At 39.7% G+C, this 18,437-nt stretch overlaps 1 protein-coding gene across 2 annotated transcripts in view; it reads left to right on the top strand.

Moving 5' to 3' along the window:
* Positions 1–18,437, top strand: part of ORC3 (origin recognition complex subunit 3) — a 66,244-nt gene that overhangs the window by 2,947 nt on the left and 44,860 nt on the right. For both annotated transcript variants that reach the window (XM_049772208.1, XM_049772206.1), the window contains exons 2-8: positions 512–566; positions 3,881–3,978; positions 7,224–7,368; positions 9,459–9,563; positions 13,711–13,862; positions 14,828–14,958; positions 17,983–18,142. In XM_049772208.1, coding sequence (XP_049628165.1) covers positions 512–566; positions 3,881–3,978; positions 7,224–7,368; positions 9,459–9,563; positions 13,711–13,862; positions 14,828–14,958; positions 17,983–18,142 — 846 coding nt within the window. The remainder of the gene's footprint in view (positions 1–511; positions 567–3,880; positions 3,979–7,223; positions 7,369–9,458; positions 9,564–13,710; positions 13,863–14,827; positions 14,959–17,982; positions 18,143–18,437) is intronic.

Here is an 18,437-nt window from a genome sequence, read left to right as displayed (position 1 = left end):
GCAAGCAGCCGATCCAGGACCAAAGGTGGTTGGTTCGAATCCCGGTGTCCCATATGGTCCCCCATGCCTGCCAGGAGCTATTTCTGAGCAGACAGCCAAGAGTAACCCCTGAGCAATGCCAGGTGTGGCCCAAAAACCAAAAAAAAAAAAAAAAAAAAAAGAGCTCTTCTCTTTTATTTACTTTTGTTTGTTTGTTTGTTTGTTTTTTCGGCCACACCCAGTGACACTCGGGTCACTCCTGACTATGTGCTCAGAAATCGCTTCTGGCTTGGGAGACCTTATGGGATGCTGGGGGATCAAACTGAGGTCCTTCCTAGGATAGCGCGGGCAAGGAAGACCACCTGCATTACCACTTGTGCCACTGCTTCGGCCACTCATGTATTTTAAGAATTTTATTTGGATAGAAGTGATTTCTGCAGACTCAGAAAAATCTGCATATATTTTATTGATTTATTTTCTGTTATTGATTATTCTGTTTTAATACTTTCTCTTTTTTCCTTTTTGTTTTTAGGGCTGTTTCGTGTTTAGGCCAGACTTTAAGAAGAGAAAGATCTCTGTGCCCTTAGGTAAAATGTCTCAATAGAAAATTTGTTCCTTTTTCTTGCCTTAGTCCTTAAGAACTAACTTAATTTTAATTGTCTTTATTGTTGAAATTTGGTTTAGATGATATTTTTATCTAAGCTTCAAGTAAATTACCATGGTAATGTTGCAGATATTGGACAAAGGATCTTCTAATGCTTTGGCTGAAGGGACCTTACCTCAGGTTCTACTTTAAGAGGAAATTTAAACATATTGCAAAGGAAGGTAAATTTTTTTCAGGGAGTGTATTGCCATTCTTTAAAAGAGCTTGTCTTTAAGAACTCAGTAGTTTCATAAGATAAAGTGTGGGGAATTGACCGCAAAAGTCAAGAAGAGAACAGCATATATTCTAGATTTAAGAGGGTGGCTACTTGAATATTCAGTTATATTAGGACAAATCTTTATTTTTTTGTTTTTGGTTTCTGGGTCACACTGAGCAGTGCTCAGGGATTACTCCTGTTTTTGCTCTCATAAATTGCTCCTGGCAGGTTTGAGGAACCATATGGGATGCTGGGAATCGAGCTTTGCCCGTCCCAGTTCCGTCCCAATTTGGCTGTGTGCAAGGCAAATATCCTACCATTGTTTTGTGTTATCACTCAACTCCAGGACATATCTTTTAAGATGGGAATATTTTTATATATTACTTTAAAACACTAAATTAAAAAAAATTTTTTTTTTTTGTTTTGTTTTTTGGGCCACATCTGTTCACGCTCAGGGATTATTCCTTGCTGTGTGCTCAGAAATTGCTTCTGGCTTGGGGGACCATATGGGACACTAGGAATTGAACCGAGGTCCATCCTGGATCAGCTGCTTGTAAGGCAAATGCCCTACTGCTGTGCTATTGCTCTGGCCCCTAAATTTATTTTAAAAAAAAAAAGCCACTTTCTTTATTTCGATACCTATGTAATGAAGGTAAATAAGTTACATTACCTATGTAATGAAGGTAATAAGTTCATTTTTTCCAAACAGATTTATTTTACTAGGGCCCTTGCCTTGCCGCCTGGAGCTGAAGGCTGAGTGCAGGGGAGGAGAGCATACCAGTAGTAACCACCTGACATCTGCAGTGTTACGTCCCCCTTTGTTGCACAGACATGCCTCATATTATGAGCAATCAAGTTAACACTTTCACCTTCACATCTAGAGTTTTTGTTTAAGACTATTTGATTGCTGTTACGACCTTTTTATATTAATAAAAAAAAACTAAAAAAATTTTTTTTGAGCCAGATAGCACAGCGGCGGTAGGGCGTTTGCCTTGCACGCAGCAAAGGATAGACGGTGGTTTGAATCCCAGCATCCCATATGGTCCCCTGAGCCTGCCAGGAGTGATTTCTGAGTGCAGAGCCAGAAGTAACCCCTGAGCGCCACCAGGTATAACCCAAAAACCAAAAAAAAAATTTTTTTTAATTTTGTGATGTAAAAAAAAAGTTAGATAAATGTGTTTAACCAGCTGTGGACTGGCGTATTGTAATATACTTTGGCCTCCAGGCACTGTCTTCTGACGATATCTCACGTCGCACTTATTAAGTATTTTAGTATACCACTTGCTTTAGAATATTTTTTTCTTGTTTTCCTCATCGATAAACTATGTGTGTCTTATGGTCAGGTGCATCGTATAGAGTGAAAAATACAGCATATATTTTCTTTTTTCAAATTTTCATTGTGCTCACCAAAGACCAGCAGAAGTTGTTTGTAGAATTTTAGAGGAATTGACTCTGAGTATAAGAGATTGTGAAAGAATAAGGAAAATGTGTCCAGATTGTATCACTTGCCTTGACTGAGTTCAATTTTTTAAGCAGATTTCTCAGAGAAGTAGGAAGGTACTCTGTCTTTTGTTTGTCATCTGTCCCTTGACTTATCATTTAAGTATGTAAGAGAAGACTGGTAATGCTCTCTCTTCTCAGTATACTGTAGATGAGTGATTGCATATTTTATTTTTATTTGTTTTCATTTGGTTTTGGTTTTTTGGCCACACTCAGCAGCACTCAGGGGTTACTCTTGGCTCTGCACTCAGAAATTACTCTTGGCAGGCTCGGGGGACCATATGGTATATTGGGGTTTGAACCTGGGTCAGCCACTTGCAAGGCAAACTGTACTAATGCACTGGCCCTGAATGTAATAATTTATTAAAAAATAAAATTGTAATATTTGTTTAAAACATTGAGTCAAATATGAATTGAAGGGGAACTGCTTAACTTAGAAGAGAATTTCTTTTTTTGTTTTTGGGCCATACCCAGTTGTGCTCAGGGGTTAATCACTTTCTGGCCGGCACGGGGGACCAAATGATCCCAGTTGGATCAAACCTGGGTTCGTCCCAGGTTGTTTGCATGCAAGGCAAAAAACCCTACTTCTGTGCTCTCTCTCTGGCCCCTGAAGAGAGTATCTGTCTTAAATAATGCATTGACATTAAAATTATAGTAGAGTATTAGCAGCATTTCAGGAAAGTAAAAAATAATTGCGTACTATTTTTCCCCCTTGCCCTTCCCTTTGTTGTTGCCATGATGCTCAGGGTCACACACTTGGTAGGGTATTTGCGCATGGTTGGTTGGTTATTTTATTAGTGGCTTAGTCAAGTTTGGAGTGAGGAGTGTAGTCTCTAGAATATAATACTTTCACCTTGGCCACTTTGGGAAATACTTGACTTGAGTAAGGACTAGTAACGTTTACTATGATCACCTATACAGCAACAAGGCTCATGTTTATGGGCCTCTTGAGGCAGCCATCAAGCTGTACCTGGAGATGGCTTAAACTAGGGCTAGGTCTTTCACTTTGCTGAAAAGAAAAGTCAGTCCTATTCTTGGCATAGATGTTCTGGGACTATCATCTTTTCCACAGAAAAGAGTTTCAGAAGAAAGTAAAATAGGAAAGGAAGATAGTCTGTTTGGTTTCCAGTTCACACCTGGTGATGCTCAGAGGTTACTATTGTCTCTGTACTCCTGGAGCAGAGAAGTTACCACTGGCAGTTTAATAAAAAATTATTGAATATTTAGCTTTTTCCTAGGTTTATCGTTTTTGTAAAAAAAAAAAAATACTTCTCCATTGCTTACTGTCTGGCTTTGAAGAACAACAACCATAATATTACATAGAATAAAGGGGCCAGTGAGGTGGCGTTAGAGGTAATGTGTCTACCTTGCAAGCACTAGCCAAGAAAGGACCGTGGTTCGATCCCCCGGCATCCCATATGGTCCCCCCAAGCCAGGGTCGATCTCTGAGCGCTTAGCCAGGAATAACCCCTGAGCATCAAATGGGTGTGGCCCCCAAAACCAAAAAAAGAATAGAAAGTAATTTGTTTCTCTGTTTTTAGAGGACTATTTTAATAAAGGGAAAAATGAGTCTGAAGACAGTAAGCTTCGATTTGAAACATACCAATTGATGTGGCAGCAGATGAAATCTGAAACTGAGGTAAATGTTTAAGATAATATATTTCTCTAATATCATATCATAAATCTCATATTCATTTGTTGCTTTCTATTTTCTTTCCAACAATTTACGAAGTAGTTATAACCTTCTTTTTTTTTTTTTTTTTTGGTTTTTGGTTTTTGGGTCACACTCAGCAGTGCTCAGGGGTTACCCCTGGCTCTAGGCTCAGAAATCACTCCTGGCAGGCTCGGGGGAACACATGGGATGCCGGGATTTGAACCACTGTCCTGCATGCAAGGCAAACACCTTACCTCCATGCAATCTCTCCAGCTCTAACCTTATATTCTTAAGAATCAAAATAAAAACTAAAAACACCTTATGTTCCCTGTCTTGAGCGTTCAGATACTGGAATGATTGTTTTTAATGATAGTTGCTGAATCAAGAAGTCTTGTATAACTTCACCTTTTTTTTTTTTTTCTTGTGGTTTTTGGGTCACACCCAGCAGTGCTCAGGGGTTATTCCTGGCTCTATGCTCAGAAATTGCTCCTGGCAGGCACGGGGGGACCATATGAGACGCCGGGATTCAAACTGATGACCTCCTGCATGAAAGGCAAAAGTCTTACCTCCATGCTATCTCTCCAGCCCCATAACTTCACATTTTTTAAGACGGTAAATACTTTACATTATCCATTCAGTTATTCAAGTAAGAAATGAAGCTCTTTAGAGCTACTTTAGCTACTTTTGTCATGTATATTTTGTTAACTTTTTTAAATTCCAACTCTGAAGTATTTCTACTTTAGTAAATTTATAACCAGAATTTTGAATCATTTTGGCTCATTTTGTTCAACTAACAAATATTGTATCTTTTGTTTGTAACACTTTGGTGAGGATGACATACTCCGCAGTTTATTGTTGCTTCCTACTATTTTTGTTGTTTTATGTTTTGTGGCTAGTATTCCAAGTGAAGGTATTTGAGTTTGTAATTTAAACCTTCTGCATATTTTAACTTGAGTTCACATTTATCGTTCTAACTGACTTTCCTTTGATGTCAGACTCTTTGGCTCAGCCATTAGCTTTTATAACACCACTAAACAACAGCCAAATACAGCTCTATCCAGACTGTGCCCCTCTACTAGTACAGCCTCTTTGATTTCCTCTAAGTAGGCCTTCACAGTGCTACCAGATTAACCCTTCTTAAACCCTGATTTAATTGTCTCAGATTCACCAGTGGTTCTCACAGATTAAAACCCACACTCATGGGCCGGAGAGATAGCATGGAGGTAAGGCGTTTGCCTTTCATGCAGAAGGTCTGTGGTTCAAATCCCGGCATCCCATATGGTCCCTCGAGTGTGCCGGGAGCAATTTCTTAGTGTGGAGCCAGGAGTAACCCCTGAATGCTGCCAAGTGTGACCCAAAAACAAAAACAAACAAACAAAAAAATACCCACACTTATTATTATCATGGAATTGGGGGGGGGGTTGTTGCGTATGTAAACATTTCAATGGGATTATTATGTTACTGACCCTACCCTGATCGGTTATTGTGCCCTACCCTGGGGTGTGACCTGGCATTCTGCTCCCATCATTGGGTGGTACCTGATTCTGGGGGATAAAAGCAAGGGTCTGTGGAAGGCGAGGGGCTTTTTGGCTGGAACTGATGCTGAGGCTTTTGGCTTCAGTCTTGTCCTCCGAATAAAGCTAATATTTTCACAAGCCTGGCTGCCTGCTAGCCTTTTACCCACCGCTTCACCCCAGAACTGCCGGCTGAACAGGGTGGCAGACGAGTGCTCCAAGCTGGAGGGGAAAGACCTCATCCTCCATCCCTTCATCAGTCAACCCCATCAAGAGCTGACTTGCAACAGGGGGTATTCTTTTTTTTTAATCTAGTTCAGCTTTTACCAGAGTGACTATTGACTCCTTAGAGCAGTGATGGCAAACCTATGGCACGAGAAGCCTTGCAGCTGGCACGCGAGAAGGTCCGCAATTAATTTATAAAAATTTTTTTGGGGGGAGGTCAACTGGTGGCGCTCATGGGTTACTCCTGCCTCCATGATCAGAAATCGCTCCTGGCAGGCACAGGGGACCATATGGGATGCTGGGATTGGAACCACTGTCCTGCAAGAAAGGCAAGCGCCCTACCTCCATGCTATCTCTCCGGCCCCTAATTTATAAAATTTATAAAGAATTTTTAGATACTAAAATCTTGTTATTAAGGTTTAATTGACGTGCTGCACTTTGAGGAAATTCTTTGTTTTTGTGCGGCAGTTTGGGCACTCAGGCTCAAAAAGGTTAGCCATCACTGCCTTGGAGGATGCTAGAAGCTTCTTATGCAATAAGGGAACATTTCTGTTTGTTTTCTTTAAAAAAAATAAAAAAAGGGGCCGGGTGGTGGCGCTGGAGGTAAGGTGCCTGCCTTACCTGCGCTAGCCTTGGAAGGACCGCGGTTCGATCCCCCGGCATCCCATATGGTCCCCCAAGCCAGGAGCGACTTCTGAGCGCATAGCCAGGAGTAACCCCTGAGCACCACAGGGTGTGGCCCAAAAACAAAAAAAAAAGTTAGATTTGAGGGCTAGAGAGATAGTACATACAATGGATACCTTGCACATAGATGGCCTGGTTTCTAGTTAAGCACTGCAGAATGCTCCCCCTAGCACTGCCAGGTGTAATCCCCAAGTATGGAGCCAGGGGTAGGTCTGAGAACAGTTACATGTGGCCCTGATTTTTTTTTTTTTCTGCAATGCGGTAATAGGCCAAATAGAGACCCTTTGGTCTAGCACCTTGCTTTTTTGTCTAGTCACATTCCCTCACTTTTCATAATTTATATGCTTAGCTGTTTATATTTTACCAGTTTTTTGACACTTTCTTCCTTGCCTCCTTCATTTTCATTCTGTCTAAAAGTTTTTTTTAACCTACTGCCATCTCCATCTTCTGTTCTTATACTTTGGCTCAAATATATTCCACAGTTTAAAATTTGGTGATCCTACTCTTTGTTCCTTTATTATCATAGCACATTACATAATATGATTGTTAGAGTTCTTGCTGAATTTCTTCAGGTTTTTAGTCATTATCTTTCATTTGTAAGATAGTAGGTGTTGAATGAATAAATAGAGCTCTTTAATAAAGGGGAGGAAACACTGATCACTGGAGATTTAAGGAACATTTTTTATTGCATCCATTTTATTTTTCTGTCGTGGAAATAAAATAGAGCTCATCATAATATTTTTCCCTGAATTTGGAAAGATTCAGGTACTACAAATAATAATCCATAATCTTATGTTTTTTTTATAGCAACTACAAGAGCAATTAAATAAAAATCTCTTTGACAGTCTAATTGAATTTTTGCACAAGTCCCATTCTTATTTCAACAAAAGTTCAAGAGAGTGGGGGTATCAAATAAAAGCCAGCGAAATTCCAACGGCTGCTATTGTTCTAGGTAGGTGTCTGTTTGGTTATTTTGTTTTGAAAATAGTATGGAATAAACTTTTAACAAACTGTTTTTCCTCTTTCATTTATAGAATTAAGCCAACTGTAGTTGACTTTGCATACTCTCAAACTTTTACTGATCAGACATCAATAAATTAAAAGAATTTGATCTAGGGTTTGCGCCTCCCTCAACTTTTTGTCAGAAAAATAAAAAGGGAAATGTTTTTATTTCTACTTTTTTCTTAGTCATGAAAATATTTATTTTATAAGGAGGAAATAACAGTCCTTAACACTTCTGAGTGTGGCCTTAAAACAACCTACCGGGCCCGGAGGGATAGCACAGCGGTGTTTGCCTTGCAAGCAGCCGATCATGGACCTAAGGTGGTTGATTCTAATCCCGGTGTCCCATATGGTCCCCGTGCCTGCGAGGAGCTATTTCTTTCTTTTTTTTTGGGGGGGGGGGTCACATCCGGTGGTGCTCAGGGGTTACTCCTGGCTGTCTGCTCAGAAATAGCTCCTGGCAGGCACGGGGGACCATATGGGACACCGGGATTCGAATCAACCACCTTTGGTCCTGGATCTGCTGCTTGCAAGGCAAACACCCGCTGTGCTATCTCTCCGGGCCTGCCAGGAGCTATTTCTGAGCAGACAGCTAGGAGTAACCCCTGAGCACCACCGGGTATGGCCCAAAAACAAAAAAACATAAACAACCTACCAAGATATTAAATGATGTAATTTTTATATTTAAAAAATTATATTTTTGTAATAATTATCTGTCATTATTTTTGTTTGCCTAGTTTATCAAGCTTGGTTTATTTCTTTTGTTTGTTTGTTTTTGGGCCATACCCGGCAGCACTTAGGTGTTACTCCTGACTCTCTGCTCAGAAATTGCTCCTGGCAGGTACGGGGGACCATATGGGATGCCGAAATTTGAACCACCTTTCGTCCTGGGTCTGCCACTTTCAAAGCAAACGCCCTGCTGCTGTGTTATCTTTCCAGCCCCATGCTTGGTTTTTTTGTGTTTTTTTAATAATTATTAATTACTCTTTGAGGGGTTGTGTAAATTATTTCTATACTGCTTTCACATCTCATTTTTTTTGTTTGTTTGCTTGTTTTTGGTTTTATTTTGGGGCCACTTGTGGCTCTGCACTCAGGAATTACTCCTAGCGGTGTTCTGGGAACCATATGGGATGTCAGGGATTGAACCCAGGTTGGCCACATGTGCAAGGCAAAAGCCTACCTTCTGTACTATTGTTCTAGCCCCTTATATCCATTTATTTGGTTTGATTTGGTTTAGTTTTTGGGACATACCTAGTGGTACTCAGAGATTACTCTTGGTTGGACTAGACCAATGGCATAGCAGGTAGGGTGGTTTGCCTTATACATGGCAACCCATATTCTATCCCCTGCATCCCATATGGTTCCCCAAGCCTACCAGGAGTAATTTCTGAGTGCAGAGCCAGGATTAACCCCTGAGTACCGCTGGGTGTGAACCAAAAATGAAACAATATAAAAGCTGACTCTATCCTTAGTAAATTTTTTGTTTTGTTTGGGGCCCACACCCAGTGATGCCCAAGACTTAAAGTTTATCCACTATAGAGGCCACTATATTATCCTATGATATATGATATCTCTCTGATCTCTCTGATACTACCATACAAATCTTAGCCCACTGTACTATGTAATGCCTCTAGTAATTTTTTTGTTTTGTTTTGTTTTTGTTTTTGGGTCATACCCGGCAGTGCTCAGGTTACTCTACACTCAGAAATCACTCCTGGCAGGCTTGGGGGACCATATGGGATGGCGGGATTTAAATCACCATCCTTCTGCATGCAAGGCAAATGGCCTACCTCTATGATATCTCCAGCCCCCCTCTAGTAATTTTTTATTAGAGAAATTGAGGCAAATACTTCTCATGGAAATTAAGTACAAACTTCGCCTTGAATTTAATAGAAACTCTTCATTTATGCAGCAAAATACCTTGGCTTCTGTTATTTAAAAAAATTTTTTTTTGCTTAGTAATTCACTTCATTATTTACTTTTTGTTGGTGTTAAATTGTAAGAAAAATGATGGTGTAATGCTGTTGTTTTATTCTTTAGGGGTGAATGTAACAGATCACGATTTAACATTCAAAAATCTTACAGAAGCCCTTCAGAATAATGTGACACCATTTGTAGTCTCATTGCAAGCTAAAGATTGTCCAGGTAAAGTATAAAGGTCATAATAACTTTACTGAGGTGTTTGAAATCTCTCCTCCACCAATTCCTTCCCTTTCCCTTCCATCTACTTTCTTTAGCTCTTTACTTGCGGGAAAACCCTGGCTCTGTAGTTTAAGGATCAACAGGGTTCTTTAGTAAGTTATTTTGATTTCATAGTATTGTGCCATCTTTGTTATTTCAGCCTGTCATATTATTTCACTGTCAGTAATAATCAAGATATATTACATGGGATGTTTCTTTATTTGATGGAATTTTAGTAAGTAAGAAGGGATAGGGCAGGAAATATGAACAGCTCTTATTTAATCCATGAGAGAATACACTATATAGGTCACATATTTATACTTTCAGATTATCTTATTGTCTTACTTTGAAAGGCCACTATGGTGAAAATAGTTCATTGGCAAAATTACTTACTGTATGAGAACACTAGTAGAATAAAATATGTTTAGATTGGTTGATAGACATTGTAAATTTACATTACTTTTTATTCACAAACTGTAATTAAATCAAAGCCCTATTCTTTTTTTTTTTGTGGTTTTTTTTGAGTCACACCCAGCAGTGCTCAGGGGAAACTCCTGGCTCCATGCTCAGAAATTGCTCCTGGCAGGCACAGGGGACCATATGGGAAGCCGGATTCGAACTGATGACCTTCTGCATGAAAGGCAAACACCTTACCTTCATGTTATCTCTCCAGCCCATGAAATGCATAATATTCTTAGTATTACTGTGAAGTTTTGTTTTGTTTGGCTTGGTTTGGTTTTTGGGCCACACCTGTTGATGCTAAGGGGTTACTTCTGGCTATCCACTCAGAAATTGCTCCTGGCTTGGGGACCATATCGGACATCTGGGAATCAAACCATGGTCCATTCTAGGTTAGCTCGTGCAAGGCAAATGCTCTACCACTTGTGCCACCACTCCGGCCCCTGTTTTGTTTTTGTTTATTGGGTCGCACCTGGTGTCACTCAGTGGTTACTCCTACCTCTGAGCAGGTTCTGGAGACCAAAGCGGATGCTGGGTATCGAATCTGGGTCAGCCACATGCAAGGTATACATCCTGCACACTGAGCTAACGTTCTAACCCCAGAACTTTTCTCCTTACATACTGGAAAGGTAACACTTTAGTTATAAACAGTACTTGACTTGAAGAAAAGGCATTTGTCTTATACATAGCTGACCTTTTTTTGGTCCTTAAACTGCATACTGTACATCAGGGGTCTCAAACTCGCGGTCCTCCATACAACATTTTGTGGCCTGCGGCTGGCCTTCAAATATTGCAGTATTCGCAATTATTCACTTACCGAATAATCGCAATAAAAATCATATTAGTAAGAAAAAATTGCATTAAACATTTGCATACCCCAAGCAGTTCCGTTCGGGGTATGCAAATGTTTAATGCGATTTTTTGCGATTTTTTTCTCACTAATGCGATTTTTTATTGCGAATATTGGTAAGTGAATAATCGCAAATATTCTGCGCCTAGCGCAGACATCATTTCCGCTGCTCCTGCCCGCTGTCCCTTGCATTATCGGAGGCCTCGGAGAGAAGGGAGAGAAGTTTATTACAGAATAGGATTTTGTCATACCTTCATCATGACTTCATCAAAGCCTACAGTGAAGAGAAAGATTGATGACGAGCACAGACAATTTCAGGAAAAGTGGGAGACACAATATTTCTTTGTTGAGCACAGGGGCATCCCCACATGTCTTATTTGCTCAGAGAAAGTTGCAGTGCACAAGGAATACAACTTGAAACGCCATTATTCAACTAAACGTGCTGAGGAATGTGCAAAACATCGAGGAAATGAGAGAGCCAAGTGGGTTGCCAGTCTTAAAGCATGTCTAATGAGGCAACAAGATTTCTTCAAGAAAGGAACCAAAGAGAATGTTGCATCAGTCGAATCAAATCTAGTTACATGGTTAATGAGATGATTGCTAAGGCAGGGAAACCATTCACAGAAGGAGAGTTTGTTAAAAAATGCATGTTACAGGCTGCAAGTATTATCTGTCCGGAAAAGAAAGGTCAGTTTAGCAAAATTTGCCTTTCTGCCAACACAACACTGTGGCAGAGCTCATTTCTGACATGTCAAGTGACATTTTTCATCAACTGTGTGAGAAAGCCAAATGTTTTGATGCATACTCGGTTGCTCTTGACGAAGGCACAGATATAACAGACACTACACAGCTCACAATTTATGTCTGTGGTGTTGATTGCAATTTTGAATTGACAGAGGAGCTGCTCACAATAATTCCATGGCCAGACCACTGCTAATGAGATATTTCAGCATCTGTGTGATGCCATTGAGAATGCAGGTTTGCCATGGAAGAGGTTTGTTGGGATAATAACCGATGGAGCGCCATCTATGACAGGGAGGACTGGTGGCACTTATTCAAAAAAAAACTTGAAGAGGGGGGTGTAGAGAAGGCCATTGCTCTTCACTGCATTATCCATCAGCAGGCCTTTTGCAGTAAATGCCTGCCGTGTGACAATGTGATATCTGTTGTTGTGAAATGCATCAACCAAATCAGATCGAGGGGATTAAAGCACAGGAGGTTCCATGCTTTTTTAGAGGAAATGGAGTCAGAATATGGAGATGTGCTCTATTTCACCGAGGTACATTGGCTCAGCAAGGGAAATGTCCTGAAAAGATTTTTTGAGTTGAGAGAAGAAGTGAAAGCCTTCATGGAGAAGGATAGGAATGCTGTTTCTGAGTTGAGTGATCACAAATGGCTCATGGACTTAGCTTTTCTTGTTGACATCACACATAAGCTGAATGTACTAAACAAGATGTTACAAGGCCCTGGGCAGCTTATCAGTGCTGCCTATGGCAACGTGAGAGCATTCTCCACAAAACTTGTGTTATGGAAATCCCAGCTCTCTCAGACAAGCCTTTGCCATTTCCCAGCATGCAAGGAACTTGTGGATGCAGGCATACCATTCAGTGGTTAGAAATATGCTGATGCTATTTTTAAGCTAGAGAAGGAATTTAATCACAGATTTGCAGACTTCAAAAAGACAGAGCCGGGCCGGGTAGGTGGCGCTGGAGGTAAGGTGTCTGCCTTGCAAGCGCTAGCCAAGGAAGGACCGCGGTTCGATCCCCCGGCGTCCCATATGGTCCCCCCAAGCCAGGGGCGATTTCTGAGCACATAGCCAGGAGTAACCCCTGAGCGTCAAATGGGTGTGGCCCAAAAACCAAAAAAAAAAAAAAAAAAAAAAAAGACAGAGCCACTTTCCAAATTTTTGTGGACCCCTTTTCCTTTGGTGTGCAAGATGCCCCTCCTGTGCTTCAAATGGAGCTTATAGACCTGTCATGCAAATCTGATCTCAAAGCCAAGTTCAGGGAGATTAGTGAAAAAGCAGACATGCATGGACAATTTTTGAGAGAATTGCCCCCCCCCCCCCAGCTTTCCTGAGCTTTCTTGAATGTTCAAACGCACCATGTGCCTTTTTGGGAGCACATATTTGACTTCAATAAGTCAAAGTACAGGTCTATACTTAATGATGGTCATCTTCAAGCCATACTGAGGGTCTCAACTGCCTCCTCTCTAAAGCCAAAAATGGTTCAGATTTGTGAGAAGAAGCACTGTCAAGTCTCTGGCAGCAAGGAATAGGCAAAAGATGCCATGTTCAGAAGAACTGTTCATGATCTTCACTCAATGTTCTATTCATGTTCAGAAGAAATAATTAAAACTGTTAATAATGATGTTTGAGGACTTTTATTTTTTTGTGAAATCCCTTATGCGGCCCTGCCTCACCCCGACTTTGCCTCCTGCGACCCCCAGGTAAATTGAGTTTGAGACCCCTGCTGCACATTGATCACTGCCAGGAGTAATCTTTGAGCACCAAGCCAGGAGTGAGTCCATTGGCACAGCCCCTAAATGTAGTCCCAAAACAAACAAAGGTTATAGGTGATATACACAACTGTGGCATTTTATAGTATGAGCTAATACATGTTTAAATATTAAGGAAAATGTACTAATGAACATTAATAGTTAATATGTTAAAGATTATGTTATGTTGATGTTAAGTCAAAAGATGTTCTATCCAGATGTTCCAGTATGATATACTGGAAAAGAAATTTGAAAAATTTTGTATTTGTTTTAAGGAGAGATTATCTTATCTTTTATTTTCTGCAGATGTAAAGCATATTTTTCAAAAGATGATTTCCCAATTGATGAACTACGGTACAGATGTAGAATCCAGAGAGGGAGAAAATATTCAGGTCACCCAGAAAAAGACACATTGTTCAATGCATTCTCTTTCTAGTTGGTATATGAACATGACACAGGTAATTATAAACTAAAAATGATTTTGTCACAAAAATGTAAGTATTAGAGATTTGTAATCATATTAAACACAATACAGTTTGTTCTTTTTAGAATCCTAAGTAACATTATTTATTTATTGGTTTTTGGGCCACACCTGGAAGCGCTCAGGGGTTACTTCCTGGCTCTGCGCTCAAAAATTGCACCTGACAGTCTTGGGGTACCATATGGGATGCTAGTGAATTGAAACTCCTAGGTTAGCAACAGGCAAGGCAAATGCTCTACCACTGTGCTATCTCTCTGACCCCAGCACTATTAATTTAATTTTTCTGATGCCTACTAGTATTTTGTTACTGTATAACGTAATTTCTAGTAAGTGTCTAAGTTCTTATAAGATTGTTTTGTTTTTGGAAAATACTGTCTTACAAGAATATTTTTCTTATGGCTGATATCATTTAGTACAAAAAACTGTATTAGTTATTGGTTCTACTACTATCTTTGACATTGGCTATAATTCTAATAAGTTATGTGTTAATGTTCTTCACTATGTTGAATTCTGCTAGAGTTCATTCCCAGCTAGTCTGATGAGAAATAGTCATATATAGATTTGTTTGCTTGTTTTTCTGGCTCTGTGCTCAGAAGTCACTCCTGGCATGCTTGGGGGACCATATTGGATTCTGGGGACCTCGGGTTCATCCTGGATCATCCTTGTGCAAGGCAAATGTCCTACCATTGTGCTATTGCTCCGCCCCCATATATATAAAATTTTAAGTTTTATGTTTAGAATTCTAAAATGCTTTAAATAAAGTATACTTAGTAAACAAATAAAATGTTAAGATTGACTATGACAATCTATTAAAAAAGCCCAAATTTATTTTCACTTACTGTGAAATCTGAAAGGACACATAGCGTACAGCAGAATAGCATTTGTTCTGTTTGATAAGTCTTACTTTTAACTCTTTCTTTCTTCACAATGATGTAAAATAAGTCAGAACTAAAAATACCAAGGAAAAAAAGAACTTTGTCTAGCCAATGGCATTCTCCTCCAGTTGTGCTTATCTTAAAGGACATGGAAAGTTTTGCCACAAAAGTACTCCAAGACTTCATAATTATCAGCAGGTATGTGGTGCTATCAAATAGCTTTTGTGCACAATTCCCTTTTTATTATGAAACCTAATTTTTAATTTTTTTATGATTTTTAGTTACTTGTAATTAAATGTTTGGAGACCTATCATATTTTTGTTTCTTTGACCCAAGAAAACAAAACAAATTCAAAGACCAGAAATCAACCAAATGTTAGAGCATAATAAAGTAGTATAAAATGACTTTTTTTTTTAATTTTTGGTTTTTTGTTGTTGTTGTTGTTGTTCATACTCACTACTGGCTTTGCGCTCAGAAATCTCTCCTGGCATGCACAGGGGACCTTATGGGATACCAGATTCAAACCACTGTTAGTCCTGAATTGGCTGCATACAAGGCAAATGCTCTACTGCTGTGCTATCTCTCCAGCCTCTAAAATGACTTATTTATTTATTTATTTATTTATTTATTTTGGCTTTTGAGCCACATGTGGTGGTGCTCAGGGATTTATTCCTGGCTCTGCACACAGAAATTGCTCCTTGCAGGCTCAGGAGACCATATGAGATGCTGGGAATTGAACCTGGGTCCGTCCTGGGTCAGCCTCATGCAAGGCAAATGCCCTACTGCAGTGCTATCTCTCCGGCCCCTATAAAATGACTTTTATTTTATGAGGATTGCCTGTCTTTTATTTACCTGTAACTGAATCAATTCCAAATTGTGATTTTTTCTCAAATCTTATTTGATACCATTTAATGCATAGAATGATGATGACAAGCATTTTCCATAGTACTTTCTTTTTTCAGGATTAAATATTTTTAACTTTTGGGGGGTTTTGGGCCACACCAGGTGATGCTTAGGAATTACTCCTGGTTCTGCACTCAGCTAATGCTCCTGGCAGTGCACAGGGGACCATATGGGATGCTGGGGATCGAACTTGGTTGATGAGGCAAGCCCTCCCCTCTGTACTATCTCATCAGCCCTTTTTTTGGTCTCTTAATTGTTAACTTGCTAAATTGTTATGGATACATTTGTCTAAATGTGTATTGCATTATAAAATATTATGCATGTTTATAGTATTTTGTTGTTCTTTACTGACACTAAAATTTCTAGATCCTAAGACTCTCTTTTAACATATCTACTACTAACAGCTTAACATTTGGATAAATGCACACAGTTGTATAATAGTGACAGATAAATTGTACTCTGGTGTTTAGACTTGTGGCTATGTTAACCATTTAATCAGGAAGAAAAATGTGGCCAGAGTGATAGATAGGACAGCAAGTAAGTCACTTGCTTTGTAGGTAAGCCAGGTCCATTCATATCCATATATATCACATATATCTCCTTGAGCCCCACCAGGAATGATTTCCTGAGTGAAGAAACAAAAGTAAGTTGTAGGTACTGCTGAGTGTGACACTCTCCTCCCTAATAGGAAGAATTTAGTACTGTGGTAGAGTCCATGTGCTTTATTTCTATGATGTTAGAATTATTTTTGGCTAACATACTTAAAAGCTGTAGTTATTAGGAAGAAGTGAACAGAATTATCAGCCTTGATACTTATGATTTTGACCTTTAAGATCCTCTTAAACATAGTTCTTTTTTACTCTGAGAGCTATGTTCACTTTGGCAATGCTGTAAGAGTATGCCCTCTTCAATAAAGTTTGATTTAAGAATGTGAGGAAAGGGGGCCGGAGAGATAGCATGGAGATAAGGCGTTTGCCTTTCATGCAGAAGGTCATCGGTTCGAATCCCGGCGTCCCATATGGTCCCCCGTGCCTGCCGGGAGCAATTTCTGAGCATGGAGCCAGGAGTGGCCCCTGAGCACTGCCGGGTGTGACCAAAAAACCACAAAAAAAAAAAAAAAAGGGGGCCGGAGAGATAGCATGGAGGTAAGGCGTTTGCCTTTCATGCAGGAGGTCATCGGTTCGAATCCCGGCGCCCCATATGGTCCCCTGTGCCTGCCAGGAGCAATTTCTGAGCATGGAGCCAGGAAAAACCCCTGAGCACTGCCGGGTGTGACCCAAAAACCACAAAAAAAAAAAAAAAAAAAAAAAAAAAGAATGTGAGGAAAGGAGATGATTGTTTTGGGGTGAGAGGGGATGGGAAGTTGGTGAATGTCAAATTTGCCAGTGCTCTGGAGCTGTTCTTTGTACCGTTTTCTGGAAGCTTGAACCCAGCGTTCCAGCAAGGCATATACTGTACTCTTTTATCTTAGATATGTATAAAAAATTCTTAGCTGCTTTTGGTTAGTATTGTATGTCTGTTAGACTTGTACATAAGTCCAGAGAGAGAGTACAGTGGGGAAGATGCTTACCTTATATGTGGCTGACCTGGGTTTATTCCCCAGCAGTCTGTATGTTCTCTTGAGAATCACCAGGAATGAGTCCTGTGTACAGCCAGGCATGTGCTCCCCTATAAGTTCCCTGCCACCTCCAAAGGAATCGGGTAAATAAAGTAAGTTACCATGAATAAGTGAACTTTACCTCATTGAACTCTTATATCCAGCATGGGCTGAATGACTTAACTATGAGGTAGACTATAGGTAGAACTTAAACTTTGGATGCGATGGTAAATTAAACAGTGTTCCAACATCTAGAACTTGAAGACCTATTACATTAGAATGAGCTCTTTGTGTTCTTATTTATAAAGTGAGAGGATCTCTTAATAGATTGATTTTGAACTAGAATGTGTGAAAAATAACTTTTCATGATGAATATTTGTGTCTACCTATGTACATACTGACACACATGACAAAAAAGTACATGAACTAGAAATTTTTAGTATTTAAAATATATTATTGGGGCCAGGGTGATAGCACAGCAATAAGGCATTTATCTTGCAAATGGCCGACCCAGGATGGAACCAGGCTTGATCCCTGGCATCCCATATGGTTCCCTGAGCCTGCCAGGAGTAACCCTGAATGCTGCCAGGAGTGCCCCATCCCCCCAAAAAAGATATTAGCACTGCCTTATAAAGGAAGCATTAAAAGAAATGTTTAATCTTAAAATATATATTGAAATTTATTTTCTAAAGAAATTTCACTTTTGTATCTTTGTAAACTAGTCAACATCTACATGAATTTCCACTAGTACTCATTTTTGGAATAGCCACATCTCCTGCTATCATCCATCGGTTGCTTCCACATGCAGTGTCATCTCTGTTGTGTATAGAATTATTCCAGTCTTTATCTTGCAAGGAGCACCTGACAACAGTACTTAATAAGGTAAAAAGAAAAAAGATTCACCTGTGAAGTGATGAGATATATCTAGAATAAATTGTAGAAACATATCATTATGGGGTGGAGTACAGCAAAGTAGGACGCTTGCCTTGAACATGGATAACTGGTGTGTTTCCTGATATTATTTATGGTTCCCCAAAGCACTTCCAGAAGTGATGACTGAATACGGAAGCAGAATTAACCCTTGAATGTGTGTGGCCTCCAAAACAAAATAAGTTGATAAATTATGATGATAAATTTCTGTATTTCTCCATGATTCTTTGAACTTACTCTATTACAT

This window comes from Suncus etruscus, chromosome 4 (genome assembly GCF_024139225.1).
Source record: "Suncus etruscus isolate mSunEtr1 chromosome 4, mSunEtr1.pri.cur, whole genome shotgun sequence".
In the NCBI taxonomy this organism is placed as follows: Eukaryota; Metazoa; Chordata; class Mammalia; order Eulipotyphla; family Soricidae; genus Suncus; species Suncus etruscus.
The sequence above is the reverse complement of the archived record's forward strand: the minus strand, read 5'-3'. Positions and strand labels throughout refer to the sequence as shown.